A 15,780-nucleotide genomic window follows, 5' to 3' on the forward strand; every position below is an offset into this window, starting at 1 on the left:
ATGAAGATATATGGATGTTATTGGAATCACAAAATTTCATGAGTGTCATTTATAATTTAACTTGTTTCTCAAGTGCCTAGCAAAAACTGTATAAAGCTATGATTTTATGAGTTATGTAATTGTATGATAATAAGTTGAAACTAAAACAAAAAGTTCAGTTGCCCTTGACTTAGCTCTTCTGGATGGAGAAGAGCTAAGTATTCATAGCTAAGATATTTCTTTATTCAAGGTTAAAACTATCTATTTAATTGATAATTATTTATATTATTATATTAGTTTATATTGCTTTCTCTCACCTCCTCTAGCCATTTCCTTTCTGATCTGGGAAGGAAATTTTGCTTTTGCGGGTAAATAACATATAGCTCTCTCTGTAGGTTTACCAAACTCTTGATTGCTGAATCATTACTGCAAATTGAGATGTGATAACAATATACTCTGCACATGACTTTTTTTTCTCCTGGCCAGTTCCCCTAAACTAACTTAACTTGACAAAAATGATGTAATGATTTATAGCACCAAAGTCATTATGAGTTTTCAGTTTTCACAAAATAAGAATTTAATCTCTTATATTAAAAAAAAGTATTGTATTAAAAATAGTTTGTTTGTTTTTCTGTTTCCAGCAGCCTATGTTTCCATGTCTAGATGCACACCATCTATGTTGAGTGCTAAGCTTGTAATTTTACTGTTACTATTGTTGTCTTTGTGATTCTTTTTCATTTCCACTGAAATTTGCAAGTGTTTTACCCTTTGTCTACATGTGAGGCATTAAGAAAAGTTAAAATATTATCATTCCATGAACATGATATTCCTGACCTAATTATTGTATTGTATTGTATTGTATTTTCAAAGTGAAGGCCTTGAACATAAATGTTATGTATATGGTTTAGGTTATTTTTGCGAAAATACTGCTGATTGACCGACAATTATTTTGAAAGGTGTATTATGCCCTTCCCCCTCTGCTACCTATGCTCTAATGGGTGGTGTTAAATATTCAACAATGACGTAAAAGGATGATATAACCCTGCATATAAAATTAAGTACCCATGCATATAGATTAGATACAGGAGTGAAGAGAGGATGGCAGTTATGGGGGAATATTTGCTCTTGTGTATCTGTATGATCTTGATTTTGTCCTCTTCTTATTTTTTCTTGTCTGAATCTTCCTCTCTTTCCTCATCTTGTAAAATAAGGAGGCAGTTTAACCTTAATGGGATGCACAAGGTTGGGGATGTGATTCTGGGTGGGCTGTTTGAAGTCCACTATAGCTCTGTCTTCCCTGAGCTGACGTTCACCTCAGAGCCACATCAGCCCAGCTGCCAAGGGTAAGTCTCAAAATCACACATTTAGATTATTAGAAATACTGTATTACAGTTTAGTGGTTAATAGTGACATTTTGTGTGTTAGTTTTGACCCTCCAGGGTTCAGGCATGCTATGACCATGGCCTTTGCTATTGATGAGATAAACAGAAACTCCAGTCTGCTACCTAATGTGACTCTGGGATACAGTCTTTACGACAACTGTGCTACACTTGGTATTGGGTTCAGCGCTGCTTTGTCACTGGCCAGTGGTCAAGAGGAGCAGTTCCCACTTCAGGAGACCTGTTTAGGGACTCCTCCAGTCCTGGGGATTGTGGGTGATCCCTTCTCAACATTTTCCATTGCCACCTCCAATGTGCTAGGTTTATTCAAACTGCCCATTGTAAGTTTCCTGTCTTGAATTTCTTGTTTGCTTTTACATATGCTGTATTTGACTATAAATTGTAAAAACAAGTTAAGTATTTGAAAAGTCTCTACTGATTTGCATGAGACACATAACCTATTTGCAGTATGTATTTTTCTTTATATTGTAGGTGAGTTATTTTGCCACATGTTCCTGCCTGAGTGATCGGCAACGTTTTCCATCCTTCTTTAGAACAATCCCAAGTGATGCTTTCCAGGTGAAACTCTGTTATAGAAATAAGACCTGCAAAATACTGTATGTCTTAATTAAGGTGTAACAAGCTTGAAAATATGTTTTCTAATCAAACACATCATTTGTGTATCATCATTTGTTTAGTGCGTCAATTTAACTATACAGATTTATGAGAAAAAGCTTAATTGGATTAATGAACTATGATTCAATCGTGAGACTCGTATTGGAAAATTTACCCTAAAAGAATATTCCAGCCTATACATTAATCCCTCCTCTCTCCAAATAGGTGCGTGCTATGATTCAGATTCTAAAGCACTTCAGCTGGACCTGGGCAGGTCTGCTGGTCAGTGATGATGACTATGGACTCCATGTTGCCCGATCCTTCCAATCTGACCTGGCTCAGTCTGGTGGAGGTTGTCTGGCCTATTTGGAGGTTTTGCCCTGGGGCAATGACCCAAAGCAATACACAAGGATTGTGGATATAATGAAAAAATCCACAGCTCGAGTGGTCATTGTTTTTGCACATCAGATGCACATGGTTCAAATCATGGAAGAGGTTAGAGGATTAACATAAATTGCTATCTATGAATCTGTAACAGGAAATTTATTTATTTGCCTCTTATTAATTGATCAAAATTGCATAAAAATAGTAATGTGAATTATTTGGAATTGGGATTTGAAAAAATTGGTGTGGCAAAACTACAAACTCTTACCCATAATAATCTGATGCAACAGTTATGCTCCTCCAGTCTTTGTACCTGTATTCTACATTCACTAATACTATATGATATCTAAGTTTTGCTTCTATTCCTGTGACTGATCTGTTTTTAAGATAGATTGAAATTTGGAAACTGTAATTTAAATGAATGGCCTTTCTCTTAGTAATTTAATTACATCTGTTCTTCTCACTATCACTAAATGAATCAGCTATACTAGAGAGGTATTGTGTAGTTTTGTTGTTATTTAGTTCATCTTAGAAAGTAGACTGTAACTTTTTCACAGAAATCTATATAATGCATTGCACAGGTGGTGAAGCAGAATGTGACAGGCCTGCAATGGATTGCCAGTGAAGCCTGGACATTAGTTGATGGACTCCAGACTCCTGCCTTCATGCCGTACCTGGTCGGCACACTAGGAATAGCTATCCGTCATGGACACATATCTGGGCTTAGGGATTTCCTATTAAAAATTCATCCTAACCGACACCACAACAGTGAAAACAGCATGGTGAGACTTTAAACTTACAATCTGATGAGAAATTGCAAGAATAATATATTGTCTTTTTTTAAAGGCATTTTTAATGCATTTCAGGTGAGGCAGTTTTGGGAACATACATTTCTGTGTAGATTTGCACCACCTCCAGCAGATTGGGTGGAAGCTGGGGGAGCACTATGCACTGGAGATGAGGACCTAGAGAATGTGGAGATTGAGTTTTGGGATGTAACCAACCTCAGACCTGAGTACAATATTTACAAGGCTGTGTATGCCCTAGCATATGCCCTTGATGACATGCTGCAGTGTGTGCCAGGCAGAGGGCCTTTCAGCGAGCACAGCTGTGCCACTTTACAAAGACTGGAGCCATGGCAGGTGTGATATCAATTTACACTCCACCTGTTTATGTTTTAAAAACAGCTGCTACACCTAAAGGTACTTACTGAATACATTTTTGTGTAGAATATATGAAAAAAGACGATATGCACTACTGATATCAGTTCGCCAGCAATTATTTTGTTTTTTGTTTTTTGTTTTTTTATGAGGGGGAAGGGGGCAATTATAGAAAATATTAATTCCCAGAAAGAGAAAGGAGAAATAAATTGTCTTTTTTGTATGTTTTGAAGGTGATAATCATCCTTTGGTAATAGACTGATGAAACAAAACAATCGGATTTAGAAACTTTACATTTTTATGCTGTTTTTAGTAGGATGACTAAATCCAGCAAACCTTGCACACAGATCCTCTACCCAATCAAGAACATTGTACATTGTAAGAATGTTGTTAAATTTATCTCTCTCTTTTGTAGCTTATGTATTATTTGGAAAAAGTCAACTTCACTACACCATTTGGTGATCAAGTGTCATTTGATGAGAATGGTGATGCCTTACCAGTCTATGATATTATGAACTGGCTGTGGCTCCCTGATGGACGAACAAAAGTTCAGAGTGTGGGTGTGGTTAAGAAGTCAGCCTTCGAAGGTGAAGAGCTCAAACTGGATGAAGATAGAATCTACTGGAACTTTGACCCCAAACAGGTTACTTCTGTTTATTGTTGTTTCTGCCTTAGCACAGCATCAAATGGTGTAGAATAACAGTGATTTAACTCTTTATTTTCCTTATAGCCACCCAGGTCAGTTTGCAGCGAGAGCTGCCCCCCAGGTACCCGCATGGCCAGAAGGAGGGGGCAGCCTGTGTGCTGTTTTGATTGCATCCCTTGTTCTGAAGGAAAGATCAGCAATGAAACTGGTTGGTATTCATTTCAACATTTTGTGATTTCATGTGGAATATTAATTTGTATTTAGGAATATAACCCCTGGTGGGTGCCCAGTTGGTGTTGAGGAAAAAGCATGGGCCGCAGAAACTCTGGTTCCATCCCTGGCAGCAGTGCCCAGTTTCTGTGACACTGTTCCCAGGTGGGAGGGACCATGTCTTTATTGATGCATTAGTGCCTCCAACTAGTTGAAATTCTGAATAAAATAAGATTCCTCCCATTTTTTCATTAGACTCCATGGAGTGCACCAGTTGTCCAGAGGATTTCTGGTCCAACCCCCAGCGAGACCATTGTGTTCCTAAGAAAACTGAGTTCCTCTCCTACCATGAGCCCCTGGGTATCTGCCTGACAACCGCCTCATTGCTGGGCACATTTATCTGTGCTTTTGTTCTGGGGATCTTCATCTATCATCGCAGCACACCCATGGTACGCGCCAATAATTCAGAACTGAGTTTCCTGCTCTTAGTGTCACTGAAGTTATGTTTCCTGTGTTCACTGCTGTTCATCGGCCGTCCCAGACCATGGACATGCCAACTGAGACATGCAGCTTTTGGGATCAGCTTTGTGCTTTGTGTCTCATGTATCCTGGTGAAAACCATGGTAGTTCTGGCTGTGTTCAAGACCTCCAAACCAGGAGATGGAACCACTCTGAAGTGGTTTGGTGCTGTGCAGCAGAGAGGGACAGTTCTGGCTCTCACTTGCATTCAGGCGGCAATCTGCACTGCTTGGATTGTCTCTGCCTCACCAGCTCCTCATAAAAACACTCAATACCACAATGACAAGATAGTTTATGAATGTGTAGTTGGTTCCACAGTTGGTTTTGTGGTGTTACTTGGTTATATTGGCTTACTGGCAATCCTTAGTTTCCTGCTAGCATTTCTGGCAAGGAATCTTCCAGACAACTTCAATGAGGCCAAACTCATCACTTTCAGCATGCTGATATTCTGTGCTGTGTGGGTGGCCTTTGTCCCCGCTTATATCAACTCCCCAGGCAGATACGCAGATGCAGTGGAGGTATTTGCAATCCTGGCCTCCAGTTTTGGCCTCTTAGTGGCACTGTTTGGACCCAAATGTTACATAATCTTACTAAGACCTGAAAGAAACACAAAGAAAGCAATCATGGGTCGAAGCACAACCAAGTGATAAAAAAAATAAAATTTTCAACTAGTCAGAACTAATATATGTTTTGCATTTATTCAGTGCCATCTCCCATATAACAAACAAATAATTATCTTTCTAACTTAAAAAAATGTCTGAACTGTAAATAATAAAGCCACGGAAATTAGAAGCAATAAAGAAATGTTTGCTTTTTTTTTTTTTTTTTTTTTTTTTTTTTGCTGGAACACATTCCCTGGGAAATAAAAGACTTATAATTTTTCTTGGCTTCCACCTCATGGAAATTGCACCACTTTTTATGTAACTATTGTAATTTGGTTGCCCAACAATGACTATTTCAATTTTGTGGAAGTTGAAACTTTGCACAGTCCTTAATAGAATGTATCATATTTTTAACTCTGAGAAAAAAAAGCGAAATATCATCTGCATATGATGTATTTTTGTGGCTTTTTGTTCCCAAATTTATCCACTGAGTATCATTGTGAGTTCTAGCTTATGCACAGTACCAGTCAAATGTTTGGACACACTCACTCATTCAAGGGTTTTTCTTTAGTTTTACTATTTTCTACATTTTATAACAATACTGAAGACATCAAAACTATGAAATAACACATATATTATTATATACCAGTCATGATTGGCATTCAACCCAACACATATGGCCATGTATATGACCAATTGAGGGCATTAAAACAAAACATAAGCCCTATACATGCGTATATGTCAAAAAATGTGAATCTACAATGATTACAATAAGTGATTTACATAATAAATCCCAAAAATACTGGAAATACTCAATGTATACTAATTAAACAATAATGTTCAAAAAAGTGAAAGAAACAAATATATACATATATATATATATTTATATATGTCAGTAGTAGGGGTGTGTCTGAATACAAATACATTATTTGGCAAAACACAAATAGTGATTTTTTACAAATATCTGTTTCATTCAAACATTTTAAAAATTATTTGTTTTTGGGAAGAAAAAAAAACTTGTCAAACATCAGCACGCAGGTCGGTTACATCGCTATCTCAATCTCTCTCCTCTGCTCCACCGTTATGCCTATCAGCAGGTCTCAACGAAGGGAGGCCCATCCACCTGCTACATGATGCACATTTCCTTATTTGGACATCACTCCCGGAGTTGCGTTTTTTTGCCAGAGATAAAGCTGAGCTACTGACACACGCAAAGTGCTCCCAAGGGACTCTCCATAACCTGTTGTTCCCCTTCTCCTTTCCATAAAGTTAGGTTGGAAAAAATAGGTAATAAATGAAAAGTGCAAAGCAATAATCGCCTTTGAAGTTCTTACCCACATGGTTACACAGTGTGCTGTCTCTGTGTTATGGGTGTATAAATAGGTAGAAGTCTGTCTGCAATGAGGCGATGAGTAAAGTTTTAGCTCAGTAGTCAGCGCAGTTGTCTATGATCTGGGAGACCCGGTGTGGGGACCTCCTTCCTAAGGTAGTTTATTCATGAATACTTTGTAAAATATTTGTATGAAACAAATATTCGTTAAAAAAAAAAAAAACATCCCTATCAAATAAAATCAACTCACAAAATTAATTTGTGAGAAAAAAACATTTTGTTTTTTTTTTTTTTTTTAATATGAACTATAGAAATACTGTCTGAATGGTGTTTCCATTCAAGCATTCCACTGCGCATAAACTGATTGTTATAACCCTCATGAAGGCTGTAACATCTGCATTAGATTGCATTAGTTTTAGTTATGTATTCCTAATAAATAAATATCATATTTTTTATGTATGGTAAAAAAAAAGGTCCTGTTACATCATTTATCTTTGTCATTTGGTCTCCAAACAACCCACTTTAGTAAATTAGGCGTGGCTGCTGGGTTAGCAAAGGTTACAGGGGATACAGTATATAACTTGTCTCATTCCCTGCTCTCTTTCTACCTGGGGGATGTTAAACAATATGACTCCACTTGCCATATTTCCCTTGATTTCCTCTGTATGGGTCCTCACTTCAACTTATGCCCCAATTTCCATCTTCACCTCTCTATCCCCATCTGCAGCCAAAGTGTGCACTCTTCAAAACAGCTTTGAGCCAGGCTTTGTGGCAGAGGGTGACTATGTTATCGGGGGAATCTTCCCCCTTCACTATATCCAGGAGATGCCAGACCTCAACTGTACCTACAGACCACTGCCAGTGAAGTGCAACGGGTGAGTTTAATGGGTTTGGATTTAACTTGCTATATTCAGTTTGATGCTGTGTGATTTTGTCTCAAAAAACATGTTGTGACATTTTATTCTATCAGTTATGCAGGTTATAATTACATTCACCAGATTTTAGAATGCAGTAATAATTTAACCTGACACAAAATAAGATAGTCTTTTATACACTGATGGCTTGACCTGACCTGCACTTTTGTGCAGGTCAGGTCAAGATTGAGTAAGATATTTAGGTTTTAGCAAATAAAGTTCTAGAGAGAAAAGGTGTATCTGTAATTCCCAAATCATTTCTAAATAAATTCCAAAATGTTTCCTGAAAAGTACTGCATGTGCTCTAAGAAACCAACCAGAGAAAAGAAAAAATTAAGAAAGAAAATTATTATTCATTTTTCATTTAAAAACATATTTTCTGAGACAGTTGTCAATCATTGGAAATATTATTCATCTATGCTGAATTTGTATGTATGTTTGTGTACAAATTTTACATTTTGCATGTTTGGCTGGCCTGGTGGTGGAAATTGTTGGATAATTAGGAACCTGAAAAATAAAGTGTTACCAAAGACACATATCTTGTTTACAAAAAAGGATGAGAAAGTAAAATATCTTAGATGCATAAAGATGACTAACTTTTACCTTTAAATTTGACCTTTTCTCCATCTTTGCTGTGTTCAATGTGTGTGTCTGCTGAGGTACAGCTTTGATCCTAGGGCTTTCCGCTGGGCTCAGACTATGAGGCTGGCAGTGGAGGAGATAAACCAGAGTATGGAGCTGTTGCCCAATTACACCCTTGGCTACAAAATCTTTGATTCATGTGCACATCCACTGACCGGCCAGAGGGCTGCTCTGGCTGTGTTGAACGGTTTGAGCGAGGACCACTCTCCCATGTGCAGAGTTGCCTCTCCACTCCTCGCTGTGATTGGGGATTCTGGTTCTGCCCAGTCCATCGTGATATCAAGAATGCTGCAGCCATTCAGAATCCCAATGGTTAGTTAGGATGATTATGTTCTGTTATAATAGCCCAAAAACATGTGTTCTAGGCAAAATATTACCCTTTAATCTGTTCTTTATTATCCCTTTGTAACCCAGATCAGCTACTTCTCAACATGTTCATGTTTCGCTGACAGAATAAAATATCCCAACTTCTTCAGAGTAATCCCTAATGATGACTATCAGGTGAGGGTTTGGCTTTTAGGGTTTTGATGATTTTCAGTGCTGCATCAATATGAAGACATTTTTGAAAACATCATATGTTTCTATGATGATGTCCAGTATTGTCCTGTGAAAACCTTGTGGCTCTTAAACTCAAGTTAAAACAATTCTTTACTAACACGAATGCTGTGTTTTTATCTGGATGGCAAATGATTGTAAAATTATTTCAACCAACAGAGATGCAGATTACCACCAAAAATAGTTTTACAAAGCTTTCACCTGGCAGTGATGATATATTATATTATTTTGCAGTGCTAGACAAAACCAAGAGCCAGTACATATTTAAAAAAAAAAAAAAAAACTTTAATGTTTTGTTTGATGTCAGTTTACTTTGTTTTATTTTGTTTTGTTTCCTGATCCCAGGTGAAGGCCATTGCCCAGCTGCTGGTACGCTTCAACTGGACTTGGGTGGGGCTAATGCGAGGGGACACTGATTATGGGCGCTTTGCTATGCGAGGTTTACTGAGAGAACTACAGGGAACCAAAGTGTGTGTAGCATACCAAGAAATGATCCCTCTGCGCTACGATCGCCAGAGGGTTCAGGAGATCTTGCAGGTAGACACAAATACACACTAAATTTGAGTGTTACAGACAAAAGAGAGTTTTTATTTTACCTCAAGACATCTTATAGTAGACGCTGATGACAAATCAATCCCATTAAAGCCCCTGTGTAAATGGTGCTTGTGTGATTATAACACATTTTAAATGATTTTGATGGTATAAGCTTTTGTCTGTAAAATGTGACAATCTTGGGTTAGGGTTGACTAGACTTAGTTTTAACTTTCTTTCTTTTGCTTCTTTTTCTTTTCTCTCTTCCTTGTGAAACTCTTTCCTCCTTCATCATCTGTAAAGGTAATGCGTAGCTCTACGGCAAAAGTGGTGGTGCTATTTTCAAATGAGGGGGAGATGACACCTTTCTTGAGGGACTACATGATGCAGAACATTACTGGAATCCAGTGGGTGGCTAGCGAGGCCTGGGTCACAGCATCTGTCTTTACAGGGAGCGAGTATTACCCCTACCTGGGGGGCACTATTGGGTTTGGCATCAGAAAAGGTCATATCTCCAGACTCGGTGCCTACCTGCTGACAGTAAACCCTCAGATGTATCCCAATAACCCACTGGTGCAGGAGCTGTGGGAGGCTCTGTACGGTTGCAGTCCTTCTCTGTCCTCTGGTTCCCGGTTGCCTCCCTGCTCAGGGCAGGAGTCCCTGTTGGATCAGCATTCAGCTTACATGAATACATCCAGTCTTAGAGTTGCCTATAATGTCTATAAGGCTGTATATGCAATTGCTCATTCCCTGCACAACCTACTTCTCTGTCAACCAGACCAAGGGCCTTTCCTCAACAACTCATGTGCACAAAGCAACAACATACAACCCTGGCAGGTATTGTCTAGTATTCTTATTGATTATTGCACTGTAAATCTTGCTTGAGTATTTCATATTATTTATTGTCTTTCAAGCTCCAACACTACCTCCAGGAAGTGACGTTCAGCATTGCTGGGGAGGAGGTGAACTTTGACCTGAAGGGTGATTCCACACCCTATTATGATATCATCAACTGGCAGAGAGGCACAGGTGGTAACATTGAGTTTGTCAACTTGGGGTTGTTTGATAGAACAAAGCCTGCCGGAGAGGAGCTGGTGATCCAGGAGGACAGGATAGTGTGGGCAGGTCATCACAATGAGGCAAGCTGCTCACACTGTCTTTTTACCTTCATCACATACCAACATTGCTGAAGCTCTGTAGTTTGAGGTGGAGGCAAGTCAAGTGCAAGGGACAAGCTGGCCATGAGTTTGTTTGCATGTATAATAGAGATGCAAACACCCATCATATGACCCGTCTTGTGTTTTAATGCGTCCTGATGTATTCCTATGGCTAAATTCTTATAAAATATAAGCTAAGATGTTAGTAATGTTTCATTTGTATGCTGACTGTATTCAAATGAAACACTGCATTCCAAACACACAGGCACAAAAGCATGCTTTCATGTTATGGCCATTTTTTGAAACAGCAATGGGTGAATATTCTGCAGCCACAATTGTTCCCATTATTATTATGTTACATGCATTTTATATAAATTTCATAGAGCTATTTGTTGTTTAATTGAATGACAGATTGTTACATAGCTTATAAAAAAAATAATTTTAACCAGCCCTGAGTGTGAAAATCTCTGTTAAGCTTCTCCGCCATTCTCTTGCTGGGTGCATTTTCTGACTAAAGCATTCAGGAACATGTATAGGCCACAACTAATTATTATTTTTACTGTGTATTAACCAGCTGTGGATTGTTTGGTCTATAAAATGTCAGAAAATGGAAAAATGCACATCACAACTTCCTAGAATCTAAAGTTTGTTATATCCAAAATGCAGACATTGAATTTACAGAGAGGTAAAACAGAGAAAACCAGCAAATCATCACATTTTAGAAGCTGGAACCTGGAAATATTGATGTTTTTCATGATAAATGGCTTGAAAAATATGTTTTCTTTTTTTCTGTCAATAGACTAATAAATCATTGTAAATAACTAATAATTAAAATAACTAATCATTTTGGCACACTAATTTGACACTGCAGAGCTGAAAGACACTATTGTCTGTGTGCTCCTTAGGTGCCGGTGTCTGTATGCAGTGCCAGCTGTCTTCCAGGGTCCCGGAAGGCTGTCCGTCGTGGGGAGCCTGTCTGCTGCTTTGACTGTGTACCATGTGACAGTGGCAAAATTAGCAATCAGACAAGTGAGCTTTCAACCAAGCAATAAAGATAACAATTAATATCTAATATATTTTATTGAAATCAGGTGATATTTGAATATGGAATTGTTTTAAATAAACTATTCCTTTGTATTTCTTTTAAACATTTTCTTACTCTTTAGATTCCATAGAGTGCACATTTTGTCCTGAGGACTTCTGGTCAAACAAAGACAGAACAGCCTGCATCCCAAAGAAAGTGGAGTTCTTGGCCTATGATTCCTTGGGTATAGCCCTAACAGTGATCTCTGTTGTGGGTGCCTGTCTTACTATAGCGGTCCTTGCAGTCTTCTTCCATCACAGAAACACAGCCATAGTCCGTGTGAATAACTCTGAACTCAGCTTCTTCATCCTGTTTGCGCTGACTCTGTGTTTCCTGTGTTCTCTTGTGTTCATTGGAGAGCCAACAGCTTGGTCCTGCATGCTGCGCCACACAGCCTTCAGCATCACATTTTCACTTTGCATCTCCTGCATATTGGGGAAGACTCTGGTGGTGTTGGCTGCTTTCACTGCCACCAGGCCAGGAAACAACATTATGAAGTGGCTGGGGCCCAAACAACAGAGGGCCATTATCTTTAGCTGCACTCTGATTCAGGTGATTATTTGTGCTGCCTGGCTCATTGATGCTCCCCCTTACCCATCCCGAAATACACAATATGAACGTTCAAAAATCATACTGGAGTGTAGTGTGGGCTCTAGCCTTGCATTCTGGTGCGTTCTGGGATATATTGGTCTGCAGGCCTGTCTGTGCTTCATTCTGGCCTTTCTAGCCCGAAAGTTGCCGGGGAACTTCAATGAGGCCAAGTTTATCACTTTCAGCATGTTGATCTTCTGTGCTGTGTGGCTTGCATTCATCCCTGCTTATATCAGCTCTCCTGGAAATTATGCAGATGCAGTGGAGTCATTTGCCATTCTGGCCTCCAGCTTTGGCTTGTTGTTCTGTCTGTTCGCCCCAAAGTGTTATATTATTTTACTGAAGCCTGAAAAGAATACAAAACAGCATCTAATGGGAAAAGAAAAGAAGTGATATGCCTGAAGTTAACCTTGTAAATGTGATTTTCTATTCAATGTGTAATGTTTAAAGATAAATGTTTCAATGTTAAATTAAGTGTGATTAGGTCACATTTGTATAGACTGGACAGTGACTGTTGTATACAACTGATATTGCAGCATTACAAATGTAGTGCAGTAGTACAGGGAGTAAATAAGTATATATGCAAGGACCATATCACTCTAATGTACTAATACATATTTTAAAGAAATAAAGGTGTGAAGTGTTCAATATTCTTTGAAGATTCTGAGGCTGAGTTTGTTGGGAAAAGACTTTCTGCTGATCTTCTGCCCTGCTACAACTATGAGCTCCAATCCAAAGTTAATGAGTTTAGAGTTTTACACACTAGACAGGAAAATCAGTAGTAATTTAATAATAATTATTAGCTTACAGTTTATAATCAGTATTAATTACTGATTACATACTGTGAGCTATTGTAATGTAACATGTTCAGGCTTTTGTCCTGAGGGAACCTAAAACAAATTGTGTATAGTGAAATGTAAGGGGAGGGATAGGCATGGGGAATGTGTATGAAAAAAATGTGGAAAAAAAACAGTTTTTCAGCTCGTTTCTTTAACTGCAGACTTAACTATTAATAAGACATGAACATCATCAATAACTCATCAATAACCCTGCAATGCACAGGTGGTGAAGCAGAATGTTAAAAGCCACCAGTGGATTGCAAGTGAAGCCTGGACAGCAACTACTGCGCTCCAGTCCCACGACCTCATGCCATGCCTGGGCGGCACACTGAGCATCGCCATTCATCGAGGAGAAATACCAGGCCTTTCAGAATACATCCTGACTTGCACTACAACAACACCTTTGAAAATAACATAGTGATGGCCTTTTTCTTTATCTCACTGCCTGATCAGAACTGACTTGTCACGTTATCATCATTATTCTAATCTTGATTTTCTTGCCGCAAGTGAGGCAGTTTTGGGAGTACATATTTCAATGTAGATTTGCGCCACCTCCAGCACTATGCACTATGCACTGGACAGGATAGTCTAGAGAATGTGGAGACTGACATTTGGATGTGTCTAACCTCAGGCCCGAGTACATTATTTACAAGCCCGTGTATGCTCTGGCGTATGCCCTTGATGACATGCTGCACTGTGTGCCAGGGAGAGGGCCTTTCAGCAGGCACAGCTGTGGCAGTTTGCAAAAATTGGAGCCATGGCAGATGTGATAACAACTTACAATTCACCTGTTTATGCTGCCGGGTGGTCTCCTCCCAGTTGGATGTGCCCTCCACTTAGAGGTGTGCAGGAGGCATCCTAATCCAATGCTCAAACCACTTCGTCTTGCTCCTTTCAATGCGAAGGAGCAGCCACCACTAGAGAGGTGATGTTCCACGATCCTAGAGCCAGTCATCATAGCTTGGGGTCAGCATGCCAAGGCCAATCAGGCCTAGCCACTAGACGCTCTTCAGTGAGCTCCCCTCAGGAACAAAGACACTGTTTGATAAGGGTTTTGAACTTGCTCAATCAGACCTGACAACACAGGCCCCAGTGTCATGGGTGTAGGCAAACCCCTCCACCACACTGAGTAAAAGCAATATAGAAAAAAAAATTAAGTGTTGATGGATGAGGTTTAGGTTTCCCAAGAAGTGGCTGGACTAAAGGTAAAAGTATACCTGGCCATAAAACTGTTTAGAATTGATTAAAAAAAACAACACTCACCATATAAATCTCAGTGTTCGACTGTTTCTCATGTGGCTGCAGGTACAGATCCTGAAGTTGTGTTAAAGCTCACTTTTTGCCCCAAAGGACTCATTTCAGTGACGCCCTGGACTAATATGTCTGTATACTGAGAACTGTAAAATTCTGTATTTATATTTTCCTTTCTTTTAGACTGTTTGGTGTTTACATGTGCACATTGTAAAATATTAACAGTAAGTATTGTTAAAAACGAGATTACAGAATTATGTTGCTGTTGCATCTTTCTAGTGCCTCTAGAAACTGAAGAGACACTCCTTAGTTTTGTTGTACAGGACTGCCGAAAAGCATTCCCAAATCCCCATCCCAGGTCAGAGACAGGAGCTAAAACTGCCTGTTTCAGACAGAGGCTGAACTGAGGGGCATGAAGAGCATATATAAGTTAAATGAGTTTTTTTAGACTGTAAGTCATGTAAAGATATTCCAGCAAAGCCAAATATGGATCTGGAAATTTGCTCAATATGTCTCCTTTAAACGACTGGAGGCTAACAAAGACATGAGGTTTTAAGTTATTCTTTAAAGATTTTTATAGTTGGACATATTAAAGAAGAAGTCACAGGTTTTATCTTGTTAATACTCCAGTCTACATCTCATCACACTTAAAGTGTAATAAAAATCATTTTATACTACTTCCAGATTATCAGATAAAAGCAAATAGTTGAAACCTAAAAACTCAGCTGCTGCAATTGATCATACATGACAGGAGTTTGCAAACATTGTGATAGTTTTGCAATATAACTAGCTTATCTGTTTTATTGCACTGTATGTAATATGCTATGATTGAGCTCCCTCATTCTGCATCAAACTCTTTTTAACCCTTTTTACTAGTTTTTATTCATACTATTATTATATTGATATTATTCAGACAGAAAATATAGAAAGACAGAAATTGGTACCATGCATTTTTGTTATGAACTTTAATTTTATTTCTATGCTTATATTATAATTTCAGCACATTATGAAAATTCATTTGCATTGTCAGAAATGTTTCCATATGACAGATTACATGGGAATTTTCAAAATAATATTTAAATTGAGAAAATATTAATGCACAAAAACTAGTAAAGTGAATATTTAAATCATTTTGTGGACTCAGGCTTTCGTGCTATGCAGCACCTGCATTAGTGAACCTCAGGAGGCCAGGCCTACATTAACTGTCTCACCTAGTGTACAACATAGGTTATCTTTATGAGAGTCTAGTGCTCCCAAGAGACTCTCCATAACCTGTTGTTCCCCTTCTCCTTTCCACAAAGTTAGGTTGTAAAAAATAGGCAATAAATGAAAAGTGCAAAAGCAATAATCGCCTATGAAGTTCTTCTCTACACGGTAACACGGTGTGCTGTC

General features: G+C 38.6%; 2 protein-coding genes across 2 annotated transcripts; both read left to right on the forward strand.

Annotated features, from left to right (window-relative positions):
- The first annotated feature begins 1,197 nt into the window (after positions 1 to 1,197).
- On the forward strand, positions 1,198 to 5,539 carry LOC137186216 (extracellular calcium-sensing receptor-like). Its single transcript, XM_067594955.1, has 9 exons — positions 1,198 to 1,322; positions 1,405 to 1,699; positions 1,851 to 1,937; positions 2,199 to 2,468; positions 2,939 to 3,139; positions 3,224 to 3,499; positions 3,933 to 4,160; positions 4,248 to 4,371; positions 4,629 to 5,539. Exons 1-9 carry the CDS (start codon positions 1,213 to 1,215, stop codon positions 5,537 to 5,539), a joined length of 2,502 nt encoding a protein of 833 aa, XP_067451056.1. The 5' UTR covers positions 1,198 to 1,212.
- A 1,847-nt stretch (positions 5,540 to 7,386) lies between these two features.
- On the forward strand, positions 7,387 to 12,876 carry LOC137186215 (extracellular calcium-sensing receptor-like). The gene is made up of 9 exons (XM_067594952.1): positions 7,387 to 7,699; positions 8,404 to 8,692; positions 8,795 to 8,881; positions 9,281 to 9,472; positions 9,770 to 10,016; positions 10,092 to 10,303; positions 10,381 to 10,581; positions 11,529 to 11,652; positions 11,790 to 12,876. Exons 1-9 carry the CDS (start codon positions 7,440 to 7,442, stop codon positions 12,689 to 12,691), a joined length of 2,514 nt encoding a protein of 837 aa, XP_067451053.1. The 5' UTR covers positions 7,387 to 7,439; the 3' UTR covers positions 12,692 to 12,876.
- Positions 12,877 to 15,780: the final 2,904 nt, after the last annotated feature.

This window comes from Thunnus thynnus, chromosome 7 (assembly GCF_963924715.1).
Source record: "Thunnus thynnus chromosome 7, fThuThy2.1, whole genome shotgun sequence".
NCBI classification, from domain to species: domain Eukaryota; kingdom Metazoa; phylum Chordata; class Actinopteri; order Scombriformes; family Scombridae; genus Thunnus; species Thunnus thynnus.